Source organism: Pseudorca crassidens, chromosome X (genome assembly GCF_039906515.1).
Source record: "Pseudorca crassidens isolate mPseCra1 chromosome X, mPseCra1.hap1, whole genome shotgun sequence".
Lineage (NCBI taxonomy): Eukaryota > Metazoa > Chordata > Mammalia > Artiodactyla > Delphinidae > Pseudorca > Pseudorca crassidens.
The window spans coordinates 96,701,061-96,723,591 of NC_090317.1; the positions used below are offsets into that span (position 1 = coordinate 96,701,061).

Genomic DNA, 22,531 nt, shown 5'->3' on the forward strand with positions numbered 1-22,531 from the left:
TGAAGAAATTACCATGTAGAGAATAAATGAGTCTTTAAGCAGTCTCTAACGAAGTAGCAGGTTACAGTTAAGGTTTATTCAACTTCAGTTTTATTCAGCTGTTTATGTTTGGTTCTTATCTGAGCAGAGAGAATGCAAGTACCATAGGAGTAGAAATAGAAAAGAGACTAAAGCTCCAAAGGTGCTTATGATCTCTTTAGGAAGATAAAGCACACATTCTTTTTTATTTTAAATTATAATATATATAATACAGAATATACCCATCATCATTTGTCTTACTGTGACAAGATTGCATGGAAGAAAGAAATGACCATTCAGAAAGGCTTACCCTTTAAATATTTACTTAGATATTGGAGAAAATTTGGGTGACTTATTTAACTATGCACTTCAGTTTTTTCATCAGTAAATTGGCATACATTAGGGTTGTGATGATTCAAATAATACATGTAAGCAGAGTGCCTGGAACAATAGCAAGTACTTAGTAAAGGATAGCTACTCATAATAGTAAAATCATCTGGTTTAATCATAGTACTTATGAATTACATAGTATTTTTTCATTCTACAAATGAAGAACTTAACACTTAAAGTGGGTGATTTGCCTAAGATTGTCCAGCTAAATAAGAGGTGGAACTAGTATTGAATCTAGGGACTCTAACTCCAGAGACCAGTCTTGCAGCGACGATACTATTATACTGCCTATCATTCATTCATTTATTTCACAGAAATTAATTAAACATATTTACATGCTAGGTACTGTTTGTCATTAATAACATTATTTATATTGAAAACAGAGGAAAATATACAAAACGTGATGAAGATCAGCATGTAATGACATTATATTCATTTTTATTTTGACAAAGTCTAATCCAAATATTTAAGCATATTTATAAATAACATCTACTTAATAAATACTGGAATCAATGAATGTTGCTTCTCCCAGGATCATGAACCAGATAACACCAAATAAATAATGTGTTCATGAAATAAAACCTTGGATTTTTGTAGTACATTATTCATACATTCAGATAGGACTTAAATGAGGAAATTCCTTATTCACTTTTTTCTTTTACTCATTTTTAAAGCTACCAACAAGACATTACCCATAGATGGACCCTTGTATTCTAACTCCCAAAAAGTAGAAAAGTCATAAACCATTTGCTTCTTTATCCTATAGTTGTGACGTATTGTGTTTTGAATAGAAGCATCCATGGTTGAGTTTAAACAGAAAATGGTCTGTTGGTTTTATATGCAGTGGGATCCTTTCAATATGTTTGACTTTTGCCTCTTAACTCTCTGCCATCTCAACTTTCACTATAAGTAGAACCGTAAAGTGAGTTTTATATTTGCTTGTTTGTTTATTTTTAAAAACCAAAGAGATTTTCTTGGTGCCTATTATCAACCAAGCTATGACCTGTTAATCATGTAATTTAGGGTCCCTAATAGACTCATATGAACACTTTTCTGTTTGGTGGTGTTTTCCATTCAGAAATCAACCAGAGGATTGTATATGTGGTGACTCAGATTTTGTAAAGAGATCATATAGTGTCTTCTTGAATGTTTTATCTAAAAAAAGAAATATAATGGGGTCTGTGCTACTTCTGGCTGATGCAAGACAGGTGAGGATGTTTTTTATCTCAATTAAATAATTCAATTGCTGACAGTCCGCTCCTTGGTGTAGAACAAAAAAAATGGGTTTAAAAATGCTATATGGAAGGAAGCAAACTATTAGTAGAATCTGGATGACCAAAAGGTGCCTTTTCACAGAGCTATAAGTCAAATCTTTCTCTGTAATGGATGTACAGGTCCTTATTTTTCTCAGATGATTGACAAAAGAGTAATATGATGTTAGTACGACTAAAAATGAAAATCCAATAAATGTGGTTCCAATGAGGCCTGCAGTCTGAGAGATCATGGCTCCTAGTTCCATCTGCGGATTGTAGCACAGCGTCTCTTCTCCTTCTGTGGCCTCCACAACTGAGTAGTATATGATAATTGGAATAATTATGCCTAGAGCAACTACCCATATGTAAACACATAGTTTTCTAGCAAAGTTGGGCTGGCGAAATTTTTTCAGTAACTGGCCATAAAATATTTTCTCGTACCACGAAGTGGTCTCTTGTGTGGAATCCTTTTTCATTAAGGTAGCATAGCGGCTTATGGCAATCCAACTTAAAATTAAGAGGCTGACAAACATACTTACATGCATGGATAGAGTTCCCAAAAAATTGACCACCCTGCATTTCGCAGATTGATATTCCCATTGAAAACCTTTCAGGAAATAGACACCCATGAAAGGCATGGCACTGCACACAAGCAAGTTTGCAGTCACAAGATGTGCTAGGTAGATGTGCGTTGGTGTTTTCTTAGCTATTTTTGTTAAAAATACCCACTGAGAGAGAGAATTTCCAAAGAGACCAATGATACAAAGGAAGGTATAAATGATCGGTAAAGCCATGGAAGAGATCATGGATGGTTGAATACATGTTGAGTTGTTACTCATTTATATCAGATTTCCTTGAATTTTGCCACAGGAACTAGAACAGAATTGCAGATATTTAGTATTAAAATTATAGATGGTATTTCAGCTAAATAGTTTTTTTTATAAAGCATTGGATAAATAAAATAGTAACATAAATATATTGGATGAAAAGGGAAAGTATAGATGCCGTCTCACCTTTTCTAATCACGATTGTCCAATTGAAATAAAAGAAAGTTGATTATTGTGGATGGTGCCTTTGTCTAAAAAACAAAATTTGATAGAAATAGTTAAGTGCCTGAGATTTATTATTTTATACTAGAGAAATTTATAATTCTTATATTAGATTTTAAGGCAATTTGTAAATGACAACTTATTTTTAGCCTAGAAAGGTAATTTAAACAATTTTAAGGCACATACTAGCCAAAGGAAAGTGTTGCAAAAGTATTTTGTGGCCATGTTAATAGAAGACCGATTTTTAATTACCACGTTAATTGTACATAAATACTTTTCAAAATGGTGTCTTTTCACGGCTAAAGAACTTCTCTATAATCTAATACTATTAGAAAAGTCACTTTTCATATTTCAGAAGTAAACTTAATTCTACATAAACACTCAGGCAAGATCCTGAATTGAACAGAAGGAAAGTGTAGTGACCAAGGATGGACACCAGAATCCCAGGGTCTTTACCAAATGGCATCAGTAATTTCTTGTTTCAAATATTTAATGATAATCTATCATACTTCAATAAAAATCTAGTTTAAGATTCTGTGTCAGAACTGTAGTTGCTACTGCTTGTTGGTTAGAGCACCCTCATGTGTCTTTGTGTGTAATTTAGTATCTTGGTTTTTCAGAGAAGTTTTTTTTAGAAGATATTTTAATCACAGTATAAATGCAGGTGTGATTTTGCTTTTTTAATGTCTTATTTTTAAATATTTCTTGCTTCAAAAGGTACAAATATAGACTCCTTTTCATTCTTATTTTTCTCATGCCTTTACTTCTTTCAGGTGGAAGTAAGAAAACTTTTTTGATTCTGGTCAAATAAAAATCATGAGCTCTATTCAGAATGTGCTTCATTTCTCTGTATTTTTCACCATACCTTTCTAAGTACCACATTCTCCACTCTTTTATAATCTAGAATAGGGATTCTCAATCTTTTTCTTCTCATTCTCTCTTTTGATAAACACAAAACTTTTTACTACCCACCGCCTTCTGAGATTCTTATATGCCCCCAGCCCCTCAGGAATATTTTACTCTCTACCCCTCTTCAGAATCATGATTATATTTTCTGCATCTTAGATTATAGAAATAGGGATTTTCCCCAAAATATACCATTATAATTTTGAAATAACTTTTTAAACCAATCTTCACCCAAAGGCTTGAAAGCTTGAGTATCCCTAGGTTCAAGTACTAAGACCCTTAATGTCTACCAGTGTCTTTATCATTTTATTCTGTTGCTTTGCAATTTTTATTTAGAAAACGGTCCATATGCTTCAGAGTGAGTTTGTATCTGAATCCAGTACAACCTGGCAAATTGGAATTGATTTAAAAATCAGTCAGATTAAAAAAAATGGTTCTGAAGAACCTAGGGGCAGGACAGGAATAAAGACGCAGAGGTAGAGAATGGACTTGAGGACACGGGGAGGGGGAGGGTTAAGCTGGGACGAAGTGAGGGAGTAGCATTGACATATATATACTACCAAATGTAAAAATAGATAGCTAGTGGGAAGTAGCTGCATCGCATGGGGAGATCAGCTCCGTGCTTTGTGACCACCTAGAGGGGTGGGATAGGGAGGGTGGGAGGGAGACGCAAGAGGGAGGGGATATGGGGATATATGTATACATATAGCTGATTCATTTTGTTATACAGAAGAAACTAACACAACATTATAAAGCAATTATACTCCAATAAAGATGTTAAAAAAAAAGATTGAGGCTGAAATGAAATATTTACAGATAAACACCACCTGAGGGAACTTATCAACAAGAGACTATCACTAAAGGAACTTTAAAGGATGTAGTTTAGGAAGAAAGAAAAATGCTCCCCAAAGGATGGTCTGCAATGCAAAAAGGAATGATGAGCAAATAAAATCGTAAACATTTATGTAAATCCAAACCAAAATAGTCATGTATTTTAAGAGTAATTTCAAATTTGTGGATTTAAAACAGGACAGAACGAAAGTGCTGGACAAGAATAATACGCAAGTCAAGAGTGGGATCTAACTTGATGTTCCAGTGCCTTTGTATTCTTTGGGAGTGGGATTAACATACTGTTTCACTTTAGTATATGTCGAGTTAAACATGCATGACAAAATTTCAAGGTAACCACCTAAAAATTAGAAATAGAGTGCTGAAATTCTAATTTACTGGGGGGTGGGGGGATGGAACAAAAATGAAGAAAAAAATCAATTAAAATATGGAATAAATATTTTTAAAAAGCAAGATTATAGAAATCATCAAAATAAATATTAATGGACTAACCTTGCCCATGAAAAGAGCAATCAGGGATGCAGTGAGAGAGTGGCATGGACATATATACACTACCAAATGTAAAATAGATAGCTAGTGGGAAGCAGCCGAATAGCACAGGGAGATCAGCTCAGTGCTTTGTGTCCACCTAGTGGGGGGGATAGGGAGGATGGGAGGGAGATGCAAGAGGGAGGAGGTATGGGGATATATGTGTACATATAGCTGATTCACTTTGTTATACAGCAGAAACTAACACAGCAATGTAAAGCAATTATACTCCAATAAAGATGTTTAAAAAAAATCAGTCAGAGAGTGAAATTAGCCAGTTTATTTCTTAAGAAAAAATTATATGATCAAAGTAAATTTTTATATTACATAAGGAATGGAGCTTCCTTTTATGATGATGTTAAAAACACTAGCCGCTGCCTTGTGTAGATAATGCATTATGTACTAAAATCTATAAAGGTGGTGCTTCTGTATTAATGGATAGTATTCCTTTTTTTTTTTTAAAACTAGACCACCACATAGAGCATCTGTTATCTCATATTATTCATTACCATTGCCTTGCTTTTCTACTAGCAAATGCTTCAGAACAGAAGAGGGGTAAAAAGACTTTCACAGAGGCTAGCTTTATCAGACAGATGACATCGAAACTCTATAGGAACCTTCACTATAACAAATGACAACTAGTTGACCATCTTTAGCTTCCCAAACATCAAATTTGTATCTACTGTGTACCTCTCCTTTAAAAGTAAAGTTTGATTATAAAACTGCTAGATAATTATTTTCTAAAATTTAGAAAATACTCTAAAGCTTAAAAGCTCAAATAACAATCACATTATATATACAGGATTGCTCTCTAGAAAATGTGTACAAGACTGCATTCCTCTCAGCAGATTGTCTTGTCTTGAATCACTCCTGTAACACATTGTGCCTCTGCTAATTTGACAAATGAAAGAAGTCTACAATTCTAACTTCAATTACTAACGATTATCTACATAATTAATATGCTGACCTTTCTTAATGATCAGCTTTCAAAACTTAAAGTTTAGTCCTGTTAGAGTTTTTATAGAGTTAACTTTTAAATTAAAAGTGATCAGTCTTACCTGTATGAGTAGTTTATGCCAACCAAGGCTCTGTTGTTCAGGGTGGTGATGCTAAATTTCAGATTTTAAATTCTCTGATCATCACTCTTCCATTATCTTTCAGTTTTAGTCAGCGTGAATAGATTCTTGCATGACACGAACTGCAGTGGGAAGAAAAGGAAATTAAACAGAGTATTGAAGAAATTCAGTAGTTAACGGTAAATGTAGCAACTACCTTCTCAAAAAAAAAACCAAACTCATTTCTCTATTTCTATAGTGGGAGGAAATTAGTGGACAGTATATATACTGTGCTTCCTTTTGATTATTTCATGAACCGGTACACCTCATTTAACTTCATTAGCATGCTTGGCAGAAGTTAAGTTCAAAGGTTTAATCCCCACGACTAGTTAGTTTTGTACAATACAGTGGTAGAGGGAACCACTCCATAGTAACCCAGTAAAATATTGGTACAAACCTGTCTGTAAAATCGTTGTGGATGGCTTATTTGCAATTCAACTTTATCACAAATAAAGAGAAACTAAATGCAAAGTTTTCTTACTTTAGCAGGTTACTGGAATCAAATATCATAGAGCTGGGGGATAAAGAAGTGAGGCCCAGAGCAGTGCATTCAGGGGTTTGGGTCTCATCTTGGTTAACTAATGAACTAACTTATTCTACTTCAAATTGTCCTGTGCTGCCTCGATTCAGATTCAAAGTAGTACATTGTTTGGAGTATTTCATAATGAATTTGGGGAATCCTGGAAAGCGCCAGAATCCGAAGACCAAATATGCCTCAAATAAAATCAATAGTTACATTACAATATAAAGAATTGTGAAACCAATTTTATGTATAGTATTGTTTAATCAGTCTATGAACTATTAACTAAATGAAAGCTAAGTGTGTACAGCTGAGGAGCCAGACCTGCATCACACATTACCCTTCCTTGGGTAGTTAAACCAGTGGGAGTCTGAGAGTGGGAACAGAAATCTAATTTCATCAAGCTCAAGCACTTTAGTTATCAGTACATCTTCATTTAAAATTAAGAAACGTACCTTGCCAATTCTCATAACCCCTGATGCTTATCTTATTTCTTGTTGATTGCATATATCCTTCCTAATGTTTGCTAATACTTCTCTGTAAAACAAAAGTGAGGACTACCTGAGTGTCTGGATTTTGTTCTGCTGTTATTCATCTTTGCATTTGCAGTGCTTGCCATCATTTAATTAAGAACAGTGGTTCATCCAGGGGTACATGGCCATTGACTGCAGAGTAATTTGACCTCTGGAATTCCTATCATTTTTACTTCAACAATTTTTCATGTTCCAGGAAGGAATTATTTAGAACAAAAAAACACTTCAAAATAATTTAGAGAAGGAAGAATGGAAAAGGAATCCTGTTTATAAGTGATTGAAAGATAATTTTAGTATTACCTGTTTGAGGCTTAATAAGTACCTTGGGTCCAAGAAAAAAGAATGTCCTTACTCTCCACAACTTATCTTCTATTGTCCCCGAAGTCAGTAGATGACACCATCACTTCTTCAGTTATTCAAGCCAAAAACCTAGGAATCATCCTTGATTCCTCTCTTTCCTTCACATCTCACAGCCAATCAGTTGCTGCTACTGCAGTTTCTACCACCACCACTCCACCACCACACCAGTATTAGCCACATTTAATGAAAGCCTATTATGTGCCAGGCATCCTGTTACGTGCTTTATATGCATGTCTTATTCAGTCTTCACAATACCCTGTTAAATACTATGAAATAAATATCTTCATTTTAAAGGTGAGGAAAAGTGAACCTCAGAAAAGTTGCATAAGTTGCCCAAGGTCATGCAGCCATCTGTCCTCACAGAGCAAGTAATTAAAGAGAACAAGGCCATAGTTGCAATGCCTGTTTTTGATCTAGCCTCTAAAGTCAACACTGTCACTTCTGCAGTATTCTGTTGGTCACCCAAAGCCATCAGTGATTCAGTGTGGGAGGGATAAATATCAGGAGGTGATGGTCTTTGGGAGCCATCTTGGAAGCTGGCTACCACAGATGTCACTCAACCATTGAACCAAAGAAGAGTCAGAAGTACTGCTTAAAACGATGGTCAGATGACTGATAATTTATCGGGCAAGAATGCCTGGATAGGTGTAATGTTCGCCATTTCTTCCTCTATTTTGATTTGTTTTTAGTGCTCTGTAGTTTTCTTTTCTTTTTTTTTTTTTTTTTTGTGGTACACGGGCCTCTCACTATTGTGGCCTCTCCCGTTGCGGAGCACAGGCTCCGGACGCGCAGGCTTGGTGGCCATGGCTCACGGGCCCAGCTGCTGTGCAGCATGTGGGATCTTCCCAGACCGGGGCACGAACCCGTGTCCCCTGCATCGGCAGGCGGACTCTCAACCACTGCGCCACCAGGGAAGCCCTGTATTTTTCTTAAACAGTGCAATTCACAAATATTTATTGGAGTTCCTACTGTGTTTCTAGTGGCATGTGGAAGTCACAGAAGGATATCAACCACAAGCTAATTTAGGGTCTCTGGAAATTCAAGAGTGGTTCCAGAAGCAAGCCAAGATTCAGATTAATATGTGATGTGTGGTACAGACTTTAAGTGCTCTATGAGTTAGAAAGGGAGAAAACTAAATCAGAGTGGATCTTAGAGTCCAAAGGAACCGAAAGGAAAGAGAAGAGAATGCATGGTGAGCAACAATCCTGTGCCAGTACCAGGCAGAACATTTTACATATAATAAGAGCCCTAGCGATGGGTGGTGGTAGCCCCGTTTTACACATGAGGAAATTGAGTCTCAAAGATGTTAAATAGCATGCCCAAGGTGACACAACTAGTAAATTAACTTCAAGGCACATGTTTGGTTTTTTTTCAACCTCACCCTCTACCTTAGCAGAAATTACTGGTTTTTCTCTAGAGTCGATAAGGGTACCTTATGGTAAGTAAACTGGAATCAAGTTTTGAATACTTTTAATTTCAGACAGGGTTTCTAGACTCTAAGTAGCAGAATTGACTGGAAGAAATCAAGCCCAATTTTTTTCTTTCTTTGAAAACTTTGGATTTCAGTAAGCTAATTTTTATCCCATCAATATCAGTATAAATTCTTTATGATTTAAGTGATTTTGAGTTCCCTAATTGAAATATAAGGAAATTTTTATTTATATTTTCCTAACATACTGGGAAGTATTATTGCAATTGGTAAAAGGTGTAAATGTCAGAGAATACAAAATTAACAGAAATACAACTTGTCAGGCAGAAATTTCAAGAATTGCAAGTTCTGTGTAAAAGTGGCCCCTTGGACATTTCTCATTTAGGTCACCTACAGTTTTCTTTGGTTCTCATTCATCTTTCCCATGCTTCTCCTCTTCAAAGTTCTGCTTCTGTTTCCGGGTCTAAATGCTCTTGCCTAACCATTCTAATTACTTCCTATATCATTGCCAAATACTGGCTTCCTAAGTGTTCTGCTCAGACCCTTATGATTTACTCCTTGAGGTGTTAGAGTAGTTCCCCAGAGTGTAAGTCCTGCCTTGTACGAAGTTTCCTGCTTTTGAGATGTTTGAGGTTCAAAGGGTGGGCATGCTATAATTTACTTTGACAATCCATGGTGAGCTGTATTCAGCAGGGGTGCATGAGAGCTTTCCTGACGGATTACTGGGGTTAGGATAGGGTCCCTTTTCAACTTGCCTCAGAGCCAGAACCCAGAAGACACAGGACAGCTCAGTCATACCTGAATCATTGTGCTTCAACTAGACAGTTATTTGGGGCTACCCAAGCTAGTGTCTTCTAAAATGGAGACAGTTGGCCTTTTAAGCACTCTATCTGACCCATCAGAAGTTCAGAGCGTTGGGAGGCTGGTGTGCAGGAAGAGAAGACGTGCCTTATGTAGTTCACATTAGAACTTCACATTCAAAAGATAATTATTTCTTCAAGGGGGAGTTGGGGTTGGGGTGCAGTGGAAGCCTTTATCCAGTTCATTACCCACCTGAGCCAGTAGTTACCTTTAGGAGGAGTGAAGCAGAGACCTGTTACTCAAAGCTGTGGTTTGTTCAAGGTTCTCTGAGCACCCCCGCTCTCTTCAGGATGTGGTGTCTGGCCACAGCCCTGTCTCTGTCTCCAGTTGCACTGTGCTCAGGCCCTCGCAGTCTACCACGAGCAGCTATAATCATGGCTGTCCCACCCTTAATCAGGGTGTGAAGATCCTCTACTTGCTGCTACGAGCTGGTTTCTCAGCAAACCATGGGAGTATTTTCCTCAAGAACTATTAAAAAACAGCAGAAATTAAAGTCCAAAGTTTGTAAATTTATAATAGCACAGAAAAGTGATTAGCTTTGTAAGAAAGCTCTAATGACTAAATGGACCTGCCAATCAGAGTTTCACTATACTTCACCTTTGGCTTTTGTCTTTCCCTATCGGCTTGAATGCACTGGATAGACATTTTCTTCTAGAAATGCACACCATAGAAACATGGTGACAGTCATTAGAACTGGAATGACCTCAGAAGTGGCAATTGGAAAACAGATGGGAAATTAGTAGGTTTAGGGAAAGGGAAACTTTAGCATTGGATTAGATGAGGCAAAGATATTTTTGAGGACAGTCAGATTTTGAATTTCAGCATCTTTGAGTCAGTCAAGTTTGGTTCATATCATGCTTCAGAACCTACCTTTTTTTTTTTCAGGTTCTTTGAAAAGCCAAAAGTAGATTAAAATTTCTGAAAATGAAGCATTTGATTATAGAATTCTAAAAATAATTTAGGCCATTGTATTGCCACAGGTACAAAACACATACATGCACCTTGGATTATGACTTGCAATGAGATTTAAGGAGTTAAAAAGACGACATATATCAGTGCCCAGAAACCTCACCACTGCCCCTTTCTTCTCAAGACCATTTCCTGGACATTTTATTACCAATCACTTCTTTGGGATTTCTAGATAAAATTGTCTTGAGGTTAAATCTCCTGCTCCATGTCACTATCTTTATTCAAGGGGAAAAAAAGAGATGTCAAAGGAAGATGAGGAAGAGTTGGGTATCTGAGGTCTTACATCCTGTACCTATTAGTGTCTATATTTACTTTCTTTTATTAAGAACCCCAAGTATTGAAGTAACAAGCTTTCCTGAGAACCACTTTTAGAAAATTTATAATAATAATAAATGACAACCACTGAAGTGCTTTTATATATATTCACTTAATTGTTAAGATATTTAGTTAAGATATCTCTCAGATGGATACCATTATTACTATCATTTTCTAGATGAGAAGGTTTAGGTCCATAGAGGATAAATGACTTGTTGATGGTAATGTAACTGGTGTATTGTAGGGCCTATATTTGAACCCAGGTAGTGTGACTTCAGATCCCATATTCTTAGCTACTACCAGAATCTGGATTATTGTTTTAGATAAAGGTGACCAGTGTCCCTGGTGACCAAAAATGTATCACTTTTCAATCTGGAAATTTATTAATTGCTGCCAACTCTCCATTGTACTAGTACTTTTCCCCTCTGTAATTGATAAGTAATCTGATGGTCATATTTTGAGACTCTCTGAATATATTTTTTCCCCTTTCAACCCAGTGGATTTTAGCATTCATTGATGGTCCTTGCCTGAATCATTGCTTATATTGGTGGTTGCGTCTTTATAATGTTTTGACAGAGATATATTAGACTTGAAGTAGTCATTTTAAGGTATCACTCTAAACAAGTGTTGGTGTCTTATTAGATAGTTCTCAAATTGTATATATGGTATAGTTTCTAATATTACCATGTGCTCTCTTCTTCCTCCTCCATCAAAAAGCCAGCCTAAAGTGTATTGTTTTAATAAACTTACAAATTAAATATTGAAGCCAGGAAATATAAGTTCTCTGGAGTTCCATATCGCCAGAAGTATCTGGTAGAGAAAATTGGAAAGAAGAAACCACAGTACATTTTAACACAGAAAATGTCTGTAGAGAATCATTTCTTTGGCGACGCTTTGACCAGCAGAGGGCAATCTATTACCAGCCCTAGTTAAACCTCTTTTGCTGTTAAAGGCTGAAGCATAAGCTGCCCGCCTTGCACTATTTTCCAGCTAGAAACTTAGAACAATTTAAAAGTTTAGTTTTTTTAAGCTCTAACAAAGTGATTCTTTGTCTTAGTAGCTGAAAAAAACTTTAAACTTGATAGAATAAAAATAATTGTATGGACAATGGATTTCTGTCCTTAAGCTGAAAACCCATTGACACTCATCTGCCTTTAATAGGCTATGTCCTTTGGAGATTTCGTTTTGTTTTGTACTAGTGATTATCACAAGAGTCACCTTTGTAAAATCATTCACAATTACAGTTATCCTAGTGGTAAAAAGAAAGTCTGACATTTTAGTATGCGAAAGTTTTTCTCATATCTTTAGTTTTTCTTAACTTTTTTTTTAATCATAGCAATTCATGGACATAGTTTTTAATAGTCAAATAATACTAAAAGGCTTGTAATGAAAACGACATGTCATGTCTATCAACAAGTGTAATTTAAAGTGTATTTTACCTAATGAAGAAAGCATAGGAGAAGTCACCTTTATCCTCCACTGTAGTAACTTCTTTCTGTCAACTTAAACTACACAGATCCCCTCCTGTTAAGATACCACCTAACCAGTTGCCTCATCATGCAGCATATGCTTGTTATCTCTGACAACTCATGGTTCGTTACTAAATCTTCAATAACCCTGCCACTCTCCACTCTGCAGTGGTTTGGAAAATAAATCTCTCTCCCTCTCTCTTTCACACCCAGATACACACATACACACACACACACACACACACACACACACACACACACACACACACACAGAGCTTTAAGCAAAACATAGGCATTGTCTTTTTTGTTAATGAAATTACTTACTATATTTGTTGTCACCTTTTTAGAAATGAATGGTATGCATATTTTTAATTCAATCTTATATGCATCATTTATCTATTGCTGTATGCCAAACCACCGCCAGACTTGGTGGCTTATGACAACTGTTTGTTCGTTCTCAATCCTGCAGTTTGTTCTGGGCTCAGCCAGGCAGTTCTACTGTCAGTCTCTCCTGGGGTCATTCATTCATGCAGCTTCTTAGTTATCTGGCAGCTCATCTGAGGCTGGATGGTCCATGATGGTCTCTCTCATGTCTGGAGCCTCAGCTGAGATGGTTGTGCGGGCTGAGTATCTCCATGTGATTTTTCATCCTGGGTTTATTTACACCGTGATGGTCTTGGGGTGCCAGGAGCACAAAACTGGAAGCTGCAAGGCCTCTTAAGGCCTTGCTTAGATGCCATATAGTGTTCACCACGATTTATTGGTCAAAGCAAGTCACAATACCTACTCAGATTCAAGAGGTGGGCAAAGACTCCACTTCTGGATGGGAAGAGCTGCAGAGAATTTTTTTTTTTAATTAATTTATTTATTTTATTTATTTATTTTTGGCTGAGTTGGGTCTTCTTTGCTGTGCATGGGCTTTCTCTAGTTGCAGCGAGCGGGGGCTACTCTTCGTTGTGGTGCGCAGGCTTCCCGTCGCGGTGGCGTCTCATTGCTCTCTTGTTGCGGAGCACGGTCTTTAGGTGCACGGGCTCTAGAGCGCAGGCTCAGTAGTTGTGGCGCAGGGGCTTAGTTGCTCTGCAGCATGTGGGATCTTCCTGGATCAGGGCTCGAACCCGTGTCCCCTGCATTGGCAGGTGGATTCTTAACCACTGCACCATCAGGGAAGTCCCGCTGCAGAGAATTTTAATCTACCACATTTTCTTTACTGTGCTTGCAATAGCAGTGTTCTAACTAGATTTTTATATTTTTTTCCTCAAAGTACAGTACATTGGCTCTTCCTTTGGGATTAATATAGTATGTGTACCTCAGAGTCCATTGCTTCTTGGACAACATCCAAAAAGAAAAGTTAACTTTGCAAAGGGATACCCACTGTGCCTCAGTTCAGTCTTGGAGCTGTATTTTCTTTTGATTATTTCTTGTATTAAAAGATGTACTGAAAGTATCAGGAATCCATGCTGTTTCCTTTGTACTTTCTATCCTCTGTTAATAGCCCTTTTCTATTTTCAGAACTAATCTAGCTTTTCAGTAAAACTAGAAGAAAAGTCTGTTTCTGCTTATCTGATCCTAAGAACGGGATAATTAATTGAGATCTCCAATACTAGAGCCTAAAAGGATACAGAGGGATGCTTAGTCTAGCTTGCCCCTTTAGTAGTTTTTTCTCCCACCATGCTAGGTTGTACTTATTACTGGAGGTTTAGTTATTTGCAGGATCACAAATGCCAACTATCAGAGCATGAGACCCTCAGTTACTTACTTAGCTGACACCTCTCACTACTTGCCACATATATTTGGAACTCTATAATCAGTCCGCACAAGAGCTGACCCTGTGTGTTCCAGTGTTTTTCAAGTCTCACTGGCCACAAAGGGGAACTGAATATGAACATGCATGCAAACCTCATCAGTTCCCTTTGCAACCAGCTGAAAGTTGTTTTTAATATAGCGGAAACTCTTTTTCTTTTGAGTACAAACGAAATTTCCACCCAAATAATGAAGCATTTCTGCTTCTGACAAATCAGGGAACACATAAGAGGACACTAAATTGTGAGAAAGGCAATTAAAAGAGAAAGTCAGAAAATAAAACTGAACTGGGGAAGAGATAGAGGTGCTGCTGAGTACAGGAAAGGAAAAAAAATAGAGGGGGAAGTATTGGGGGTACTAGAAGATCTTGGTAGGTGATAGAACATGAGAAGAGGCAGGAAACATAGAAAGGAAATGTGTATAACAGGAAAGGGCCTGTAACAGTATTGCCAGCAGTGTTAAAGGAAGGCATTAATATTTTTTAGTCTAGAGGTTTGCCATTGGATAAAATTTAAAAATATCACACATCAGAGGGAGTACCATTCCCACCTGAGTTTATACTATTGAGCCAGTTTTACAGTGAAGGTACCTTGACCCCGCTTCAGGATGCAGTGCAATAACCTGTTTGACCACTCTGATTATGCATAACAAAGCGAAGTATCAGTAAGAAAGCAAAGAAATGAGCACCTAACATAACAAATGTCACAAAACTCCCAGAATCCATCAACTTATTTTAGATAGAGTTTAAACAGTCTCTCTAGCAGTAAATATATATATATATATATATTTTTTTTTTTTTTTTTTTTTTTTTTTTTTTTTTTTTTGCGGTACGCGGGCCTCTCACCGTTGTGGCCTCTCCCGTTGCGGAGCATAGGCTCCGGACGCGCAGGCTCAGCGGCCATGGCTTACGGGCCCAGCCGCCCCGCGGCACGTGGGATCTTCCTGGACCGGGGCACAAACCCACGTCCGCTTCATCGGCAGGCAGACTCTTAACCACTGCGCCACCAGGGAAGCCCTCTAGCAGTAAATATTAATGAACGCCTGTGATGTGCTGAGCAAGGGACATGGGACAAATCTGCTACAAAAGAAGATTCTGGGGAACTGCTTGGGGACCATTGACCATACAGCAAGCAGCCTCCTTCCTCTGCCCCCCAGCCACACACATCTGAATAGCCCTGAGGGCATGACTGTATGGGCACAACATGATGGAGCAACAAGATCACAGGTGGCCCCTGGTTGCCACTCATTATTAAGGTATTGAATGTTCTGTAAAACCCAAAACTTCTGTTAAAGGGATCTAAGGAACATCTAATCCAAACTTTATTAAATGCTTGAAATGCTTTGCTGCCTTCCCAGCTTGCTGAGGATCCATACTATATTGAAATAGTTCTACTAGCAAATAACTCACTGGCTTTCTATTGCATTTGAGATCTACAATTGTTAGAAAAGCCTCTTCTACAGTCTGGTGAAACATGCTGCTTGCAACTCCCATCCTTCACTGGTCTTCTTTCTGCTTGCTCTCTGAGGCTACACACACACACACACACACACACACACACATGCATATTTTTGCTCTAATGCCTTTCTTTTAGTCTTCTGCTTTAAGGCTAAGTAATCCCATTCTTTGAAACTGTCCCTCTCCTGGCATCCTCTCCTCTTCTACTTGCTCGAGTTTCAGAGTGTGGTTCTGACAGCATGGGTCTGCTGCAGCTCCTGTCCTGGACGTTGCTGTTATTAGTGAAAGCTAAAGTTAAATTACCCTTTATGAGTGCTTTCCCCACCTCATTTGGTCCAGGTCAGCTTCCCCTGTGTATCTTCCTAGTTCTGATGTGTATCTTCAGCTTCTGACCATTCCATTTTATATATTTCCCCTGTCTTTCCTTTGGCATTTGAGTATTTCAGTAAGTAACATATATTGAATATTTCCTAATGGCCAAGAACATTTATTCACTCGTTTAGTCTCCATAACACTAGAAGTTAGGTGTTCCTGTTATTTTTGTTTTCTCAGTAGAGGAAAGAGAGCTTGTACAAGGTTACACAGTAAGTGGTGGAGCCAGAAATTGAACTCAGGCAGTCGTTGCAGCAGCTGCCCTATTAACCTGTCCATTATGCTGCCTCTCAGTTCATTATTTAATGTTTAATGTCAGTAGGCTAAGAAGACCTATTGGATGCAGCGCCACCATAATCCTCCCCATGGCTTTACCAGTGGGATGGTAATACTCTTGGTCCATTGGTTAAGACTATTCCCCTGGACTCTGTCTGGGTGGGCAATACCAACATCTTCCTAGTCTCCACCCCCCTTTTTCTTCCAAGTTTCCCTCACTTACCTGCTGGTGAATGGCCAATTCTTTCTTTAAATATATTGATACACTTAACAGGTCAGCTCCTGGTCTAGGAGACTTTCTATCCCTTTAAAATCATTTGCATATCTGTAATACTGAGATGTTTGAATTTTGTAGATTAAGTCTCAAAACATTTTTGTTTTCAGGGGGCACCTCGTTTGCACTCCTATGTACTATACTATTTCTGACTGAAATGCCAAGCTGTCTAATTGTAAGATAATTTCATCTGCAAATTCTTTAGCTTGGTCCTTGAGGGGTGTATATATTTCAGAAGGCCAGGGTTCATCTAGATTCATTGATTAGAAAACGTCTTCCTTTCCTTATGGTGTCTGGCAAAAGAAACCATAAGCAAAGTAAAAGACAAGTCCACACTGGTAGAAGTTATTTGCAACCCATATAAAGAACAAAAGATTAGTATACATAATATATAAAGAATTATTTCAACAATTTGAAAGAAAAAAAGGAATAAAAGCAACTCATTAAAGGGAAAAGGGGAAATGGTGTAGATATGAATAGATGATTCACCCAAGAAGAAACATGAATGGGCAAAAAAGAAACATGAGGTGATGCTGCTCCACTTCACCGGCAGTCAGGGAGGCACAAATTAAAACCACAGGGAGATGCCATTTCACACCTCCCAGATTGGCAAAAGTTAGTAAATCTGATAAAACCAAGTATTGGTGAGGATGTGGGTAGAGAAACTCTTATCTTACTAGTGGTGGGATAGGTGTATAAATTGGTAAAATCACTTTGGAGAGCAATTTGTCACAACTGAAATAAACTGAAGATGTTTATACCCTTTACAACCAAGCATTTCTACTTCTAGGTGTCAGCCATAGAAAAATTCCACACATGCACACAGAAGACTTCGCTTGAGCGTGGTTTCTAATAGTGAAAAAGTGGAAACCACCTAAAGGCCCATTGTTAGGAGAAATGGAGAATTGAACTGTTGTTTATTCTCACAGTAAAACACTATGCATCTGTTAAAACGAATGAATCTATCAACACAAACATAATTTGAGTGAAAAAAGTTACAAAAGGATGTATTAGTGAGATACTATTTGTTAAATTTTAAAAACAAAAACTAATGCACATTGTTATTCATGCCACTTACGAATGTTATAATAGTATAAACATGTACATCAAAATGATATACACTAACTTTAGGCAAGAGGCTACCTCCGGATGAGCTTTAGTATATCTTCTTGGATTATGTATAGGTACAAGAGAACAGTTAAGCAAATAGGGCCAAAACATTAACATCTGCACAATTTGGGTGATGGGTGCTTAGCTACCTGTTATGTTGTATTTTTACTTTTTTGTATGTTTGAAATATTTTATACCTAAAAAATTATTATATGTGGAATTACCAAACCAGAGTATAACTGTAACAGTTAACTGTTGCTCCTGGAATAACTTGCATGGCTTACTAACACAAAAAGAGATTCTATGCATCATCAATACCTGTATCCAAACCAGAATTAGAAACCGTTTCCAAAGCTCATCTTATGATGGTTCTTTATGCATTTCCTGGGCTAGAAGCAAAATTAATAAGGGTGAGATGCTCTAATTTGATTTCTTTTTTTTTCTCTGTCTATTCAACCTGTATGCTTTTGTACTGCTTTATTGTCCATGTTTCAGGCAGAGCTTTCACAGAGTGTACAAATGTGTGATAGCTAGAAAACTAGTTCTTTAAGATTTTGGTCTTTTGACATCACACAGTTTTGATGAGTAATAAGCAGAATTTTTTGCCCTAAATACATATTAATACCCATTTATGTTTTTTTAAAAAAACAAAAGACATCTCAGTAATTATCATTGTGCTTGGGCAGAATGAAATGAAAACGAAAAGCAGTGTCTTAGCAGAGACAATGCCTGTGGAATAAAAGTCTACCAACTTGCATCCCCTCATATGTAAAATACAGAAAATACTTCAATCACGATGCAATGAGGAGTAAATGATAATAATGCATTGCGAGCACCCAGCACAGTAAAAGGTACATAAATATATATTTACTTTGCTTCCAGTTCCGTTGCATGTAAACTTGAAGGGGGGAAATAAGAGGCAAAATAGAAGTTTACGACAAACCTAGCACTTCCATTTTAGCTCTGAGTCTATTGTTACCACCACGCAAGCAGTCCTCCACGCCTTAATTTGAAAACCAGACTGAACTGAGGCACTATAGCAGCCACTTATAGGAATGTGTTCTCAATTGGGCCATGTAGCTACGAAAAAGGACACTGCATCGTCCATTTTGAGAGTTTCTATCTCATTCGAGTTGTCATAGTTCAGATTATATTCTGAGATTCAAATGCTTTCTTCTGATCAAAAATACAAGTTTCTTTGGAAGTTTATGGTGTCCGTTGGTGCCTGACATTAAAAACTCTCCAGTAAATGTCATATCTGTTGTGAATATTTTTCTCACTTTATGCTTTTGCTTTTATTTTTGTTTATGGTTTTTGACAAAAAAATAGTCTACTTTTAAAAGTCAAATCTATGCATCTTTTCCTGTGGTTATTTCTATTTTATTAATAGGAAGTCTTTTCCCTTCCACAGATGAGTTAGTCACATATTTTTAAGTCTTTTAATGCATTCATTATTTACATTTAACTCTTTGATCCAGTTATAATTTTTTTGGTGTGATATGAGGCAAGGCTATAAATTGGCTTTTATTTTAAATAAGCACAGCACTATTTATTAATTCATTTCTTTCTTCCCCTATGCTCTTTGTGATGTCTCCTTTATTTGCAGTAATTCTCTTTGAAGGAGGAAAGTGTATCAGAGTCACTCAAACTTTTTAAAAATTCATTTAACAGCAGAAACTAACACACCATTGTAAAGCAATTATACTCCAATAAAGATGTTAAAAAAAAATTCACTGAACCCCACTTTGCAAGCTTCTAGCACATCTTGACTAACAGACTCCTAGGTTGCCCTCTGATTTGTTCCTGCTCCTACCCTGTTGAGAGTGATTAATTTGTCATATAATTTTCTCATGTATCACTGAGGGTCTGCGTAGAGCTGTGCATTCTGTTCCATTGATAAGTTTATCCTTGCATGTGCTCCACGGTGTTATCCTTAATGAAGGATAAGAATATATTTTAATATCTGGTAAAAATAAGTTTCCATTCATACTTCAAAAGGCTAAAAAATAATTAGCCTGTTAACATGTTTCTGCACAATCCAGGCTGCCTGTTGAGAGAACTCTATTTCATGCTGTTTTTCTCTTATGGATAACTTTTCAGTAAGGCTTTGCTTCACAGAGCTGTAATTATATTAGTTCTACTTTCATATCAGCAGGACTGAAGAATCCATTTTAAAAAGAAGTTGAAAACAAAACCTTCTGTACTAGAACAGAATTTTCTTTTTCTATTGACCTGATCTTAGAAATTCAACTGCTATCAAACCCAGCTCTGCACAGAATACTTTTCCAAAACTAACAGCAAAACTCAGCATTTAGGTCTTACTCTCGCAACCAGGCAGTTAATTATGCCCTTGTTTGGTTTTGCATATGTGAGATGTTATTTAGAAACTTGTTCTCAAGATCTTTTGCAAGGTGAGAATATGTATATACTTCTGAATTTCCCTTTTCTGTATGCTTCTAGAACTAAATCTTGGCTTGGGGGAGGTAGGGACAGTGTTTCCTACTTGTGTACACCAATGCTTAATAAGAAATAAAAGATTATATGTAATAAATAGCCTTAAATTTGTTTAGTTTAGCAAATTTTTCTAAAAATTTAGTAACATTCTCAGGAGTCAGGTTACTCTAAGGTATGTTATTAGTGAAACTTCTGTCGGTAAAGAAAATCTGTTAGGAGCTTATAGATAGGTTGACTTTCAATAAAATTTATTTTATCACAAATATTATAGCAAGAATTGACTCAGTGTACTTTTTTAAGAATGCCATTGTGCAGGGCTTTATAGGGATCATCTCATTTAATATAAATAATGAGAAAGCTTCTAGAATTATGAGTGTATATGTGTTTCTTTTAATGTTCCATAAAACTACTACTAGTAATAATAATAGATAATGTAATTTAACCATTCAAACTGTATGTTTACAATAGACACATGTAGGGATATAAAATGTTTACCAATAATGTAAAAAAGATTTTAATTTTGAAAACATGAGAGAAAATCAGTATTGTCATATTTTTAAATTATACAAACAGAAATACTGAATTTCAGTTTGGCATTTGTTAACGATTGTCAGAGCACAGTAATTAATATAAAATTTATTACTTTTTTCTGAGCCTCTGATTTTTCTGCAAATTTTTTTTTTTTTTTTTTTTTTTTGCGGTATGTGGGCCTCTCACTGTTGTGGCCTCTCCCATTGCGGAGCACAGGCTCCGGACGCACAGGCTCGGCAGCCATGGCTCACGGGCCCAGCCGCTCCGCGGCATGTGGGATCTTCCCGGACCGGGGCACGAACCCGTGTCCCCTGCATCAGCAGGCAGACTCTCAACCACTGCGCCACCAGTGAAGCCCCAAATTTCTATTTTTATTCTCAAATGTTTCTTGTTTTTTAAATATAATTCTGCTTTGACCTATTGTTTGTTCAACCATTTGTGTACACTTACTGAAATACAACTAACTGAACACTAACTGTATACAATCCAAATCTCATTAAAATAAATTCAGCCCTAACGAAATTCTTCATACTCTTTAATACTGATTTCCCAGTCAGTGGCCTACCTGAAGTTTGAAGAAGTATTCTGAGTATAAAAAAAAAAATTCTCATACTCTGTGACAGAAACTTATGAATGGATCCTTGCAGTTTGTCATAACAGGCTTTTACATATTAAGTCAACAGCATTCTGATTCTGTGTGTAATCAAAAAACTGTTATAAAGCAAAAACTAACACACCATTGTAAAGCAATAATACTCCAATAAAGATGTTAAAAAAAAAAGAACAATGCTGGCCAAACTTGAGAATGGTTGCCTTAATGACATCTCCTGATTACAATTGTATGACGTTTTCTGCAGCTATATCTAGATACGTTGACTAGGAAAATAACCTACTTTTTCAGCTCTGTTAAGCACCCCTTCCCTCCCTCCTTCCCTTCTTGTTCATCCATCCATTCACTCACTTGTTCATTCAGTTATTCAACAAATATGTATTGATCTTCTTTGTGCTAGGCAATGCAACTATGCTCTGGTAGTCAGTGATGAATGAGGGCCCTTTTGAAACCCTCTTACACTGTTGGTGGGAATGTAAATTGCGGCAGCCACTATGGAAAACAGTATGGAGATTCCTCAAAAAACTAAAAATAGAGTTGCCATATGATCCAGCAATGCCACTCCTGGGCATATATCCAGAGAAAACTATAATTCAAAAAGATACATGCACCCCTATGTTCATAGCACAGTAGCCAAGACATGGAAACAACCTAAATGTCCATCGACAGATGAATGGATAAAGAAGATGTGGTATACACACACACACACACACACACACACACACACACAATGGAATACTACTCAGCCATAAAAAAAGAATAAAATAATGCCATTTGCAGCAACATGGATGGACCTATAGATTATCATACTAAAGGAAGTAAGTCAGAAACGGAAAGACAGATGCCATATAATATCACTTGCATGTGGAATCTAAAATATGACACAAATGAATTTACCTACAATACAGAAACAGACTGACAGATATAGAGAACAGACTTGTGGTTGCCAAGGGGGTTGCCCTTGGGATGAGAGAGGGCTGGATTGGGGGTTTGGGATTAGCAGATACAAAGTAGTATATATAGAATAGATAAACAACAAGGTCCTACTGTATAGCACAGGGAACTACATTCAATATCCTGTGAT

General features: G+C 37.0%; 2 protein-coding genes across 13 annotated transcripts in view; one reads left to right on the forward strand and one right to left on the reverse strand.

Annotated features, from left to right (window-relative positions):
* The window catches only part of CASK (calcium/calmodulin dependent serine protein kinase), a 387,942-nt gene that overhangs the window by 213,228 nt on the left and 152,183 nt on the right, over window positions 1-22,531 (forward strand). The window lies entirely within an intron of this gene.
* Window positions 998-6,228, reverse strand: GPR82 (G protein-coupled receptor 82). Its single transcript, XM_067722997.1, has 2 exons — window positions 6,052-6,228; window positions 998-2,739 (listed from the first exon to the last, which is right to left on the reverse strand). The coding sequence occupies exon 2, from the start codon at window positions 2,498-2,500 to the stop codon at window positions 1,490-1,492; it is 1,011 nt and encodes a 336-aa protein (XP_067579098.1). The 5' UTR covers window positions 2,501-2,739; window positions 6,052-6,228; the 3' UTR covers window positions 998-1,489.

What these genes read in the sequence shown, in the direction of transcription:
- GPR82 (XM_067722997.1), bottom strand. Translation starts at nt 2,500, where the DNA reads ATGAGTAACAACTCAACATGTATTCAACCATCCATGATCTCTTCCATG.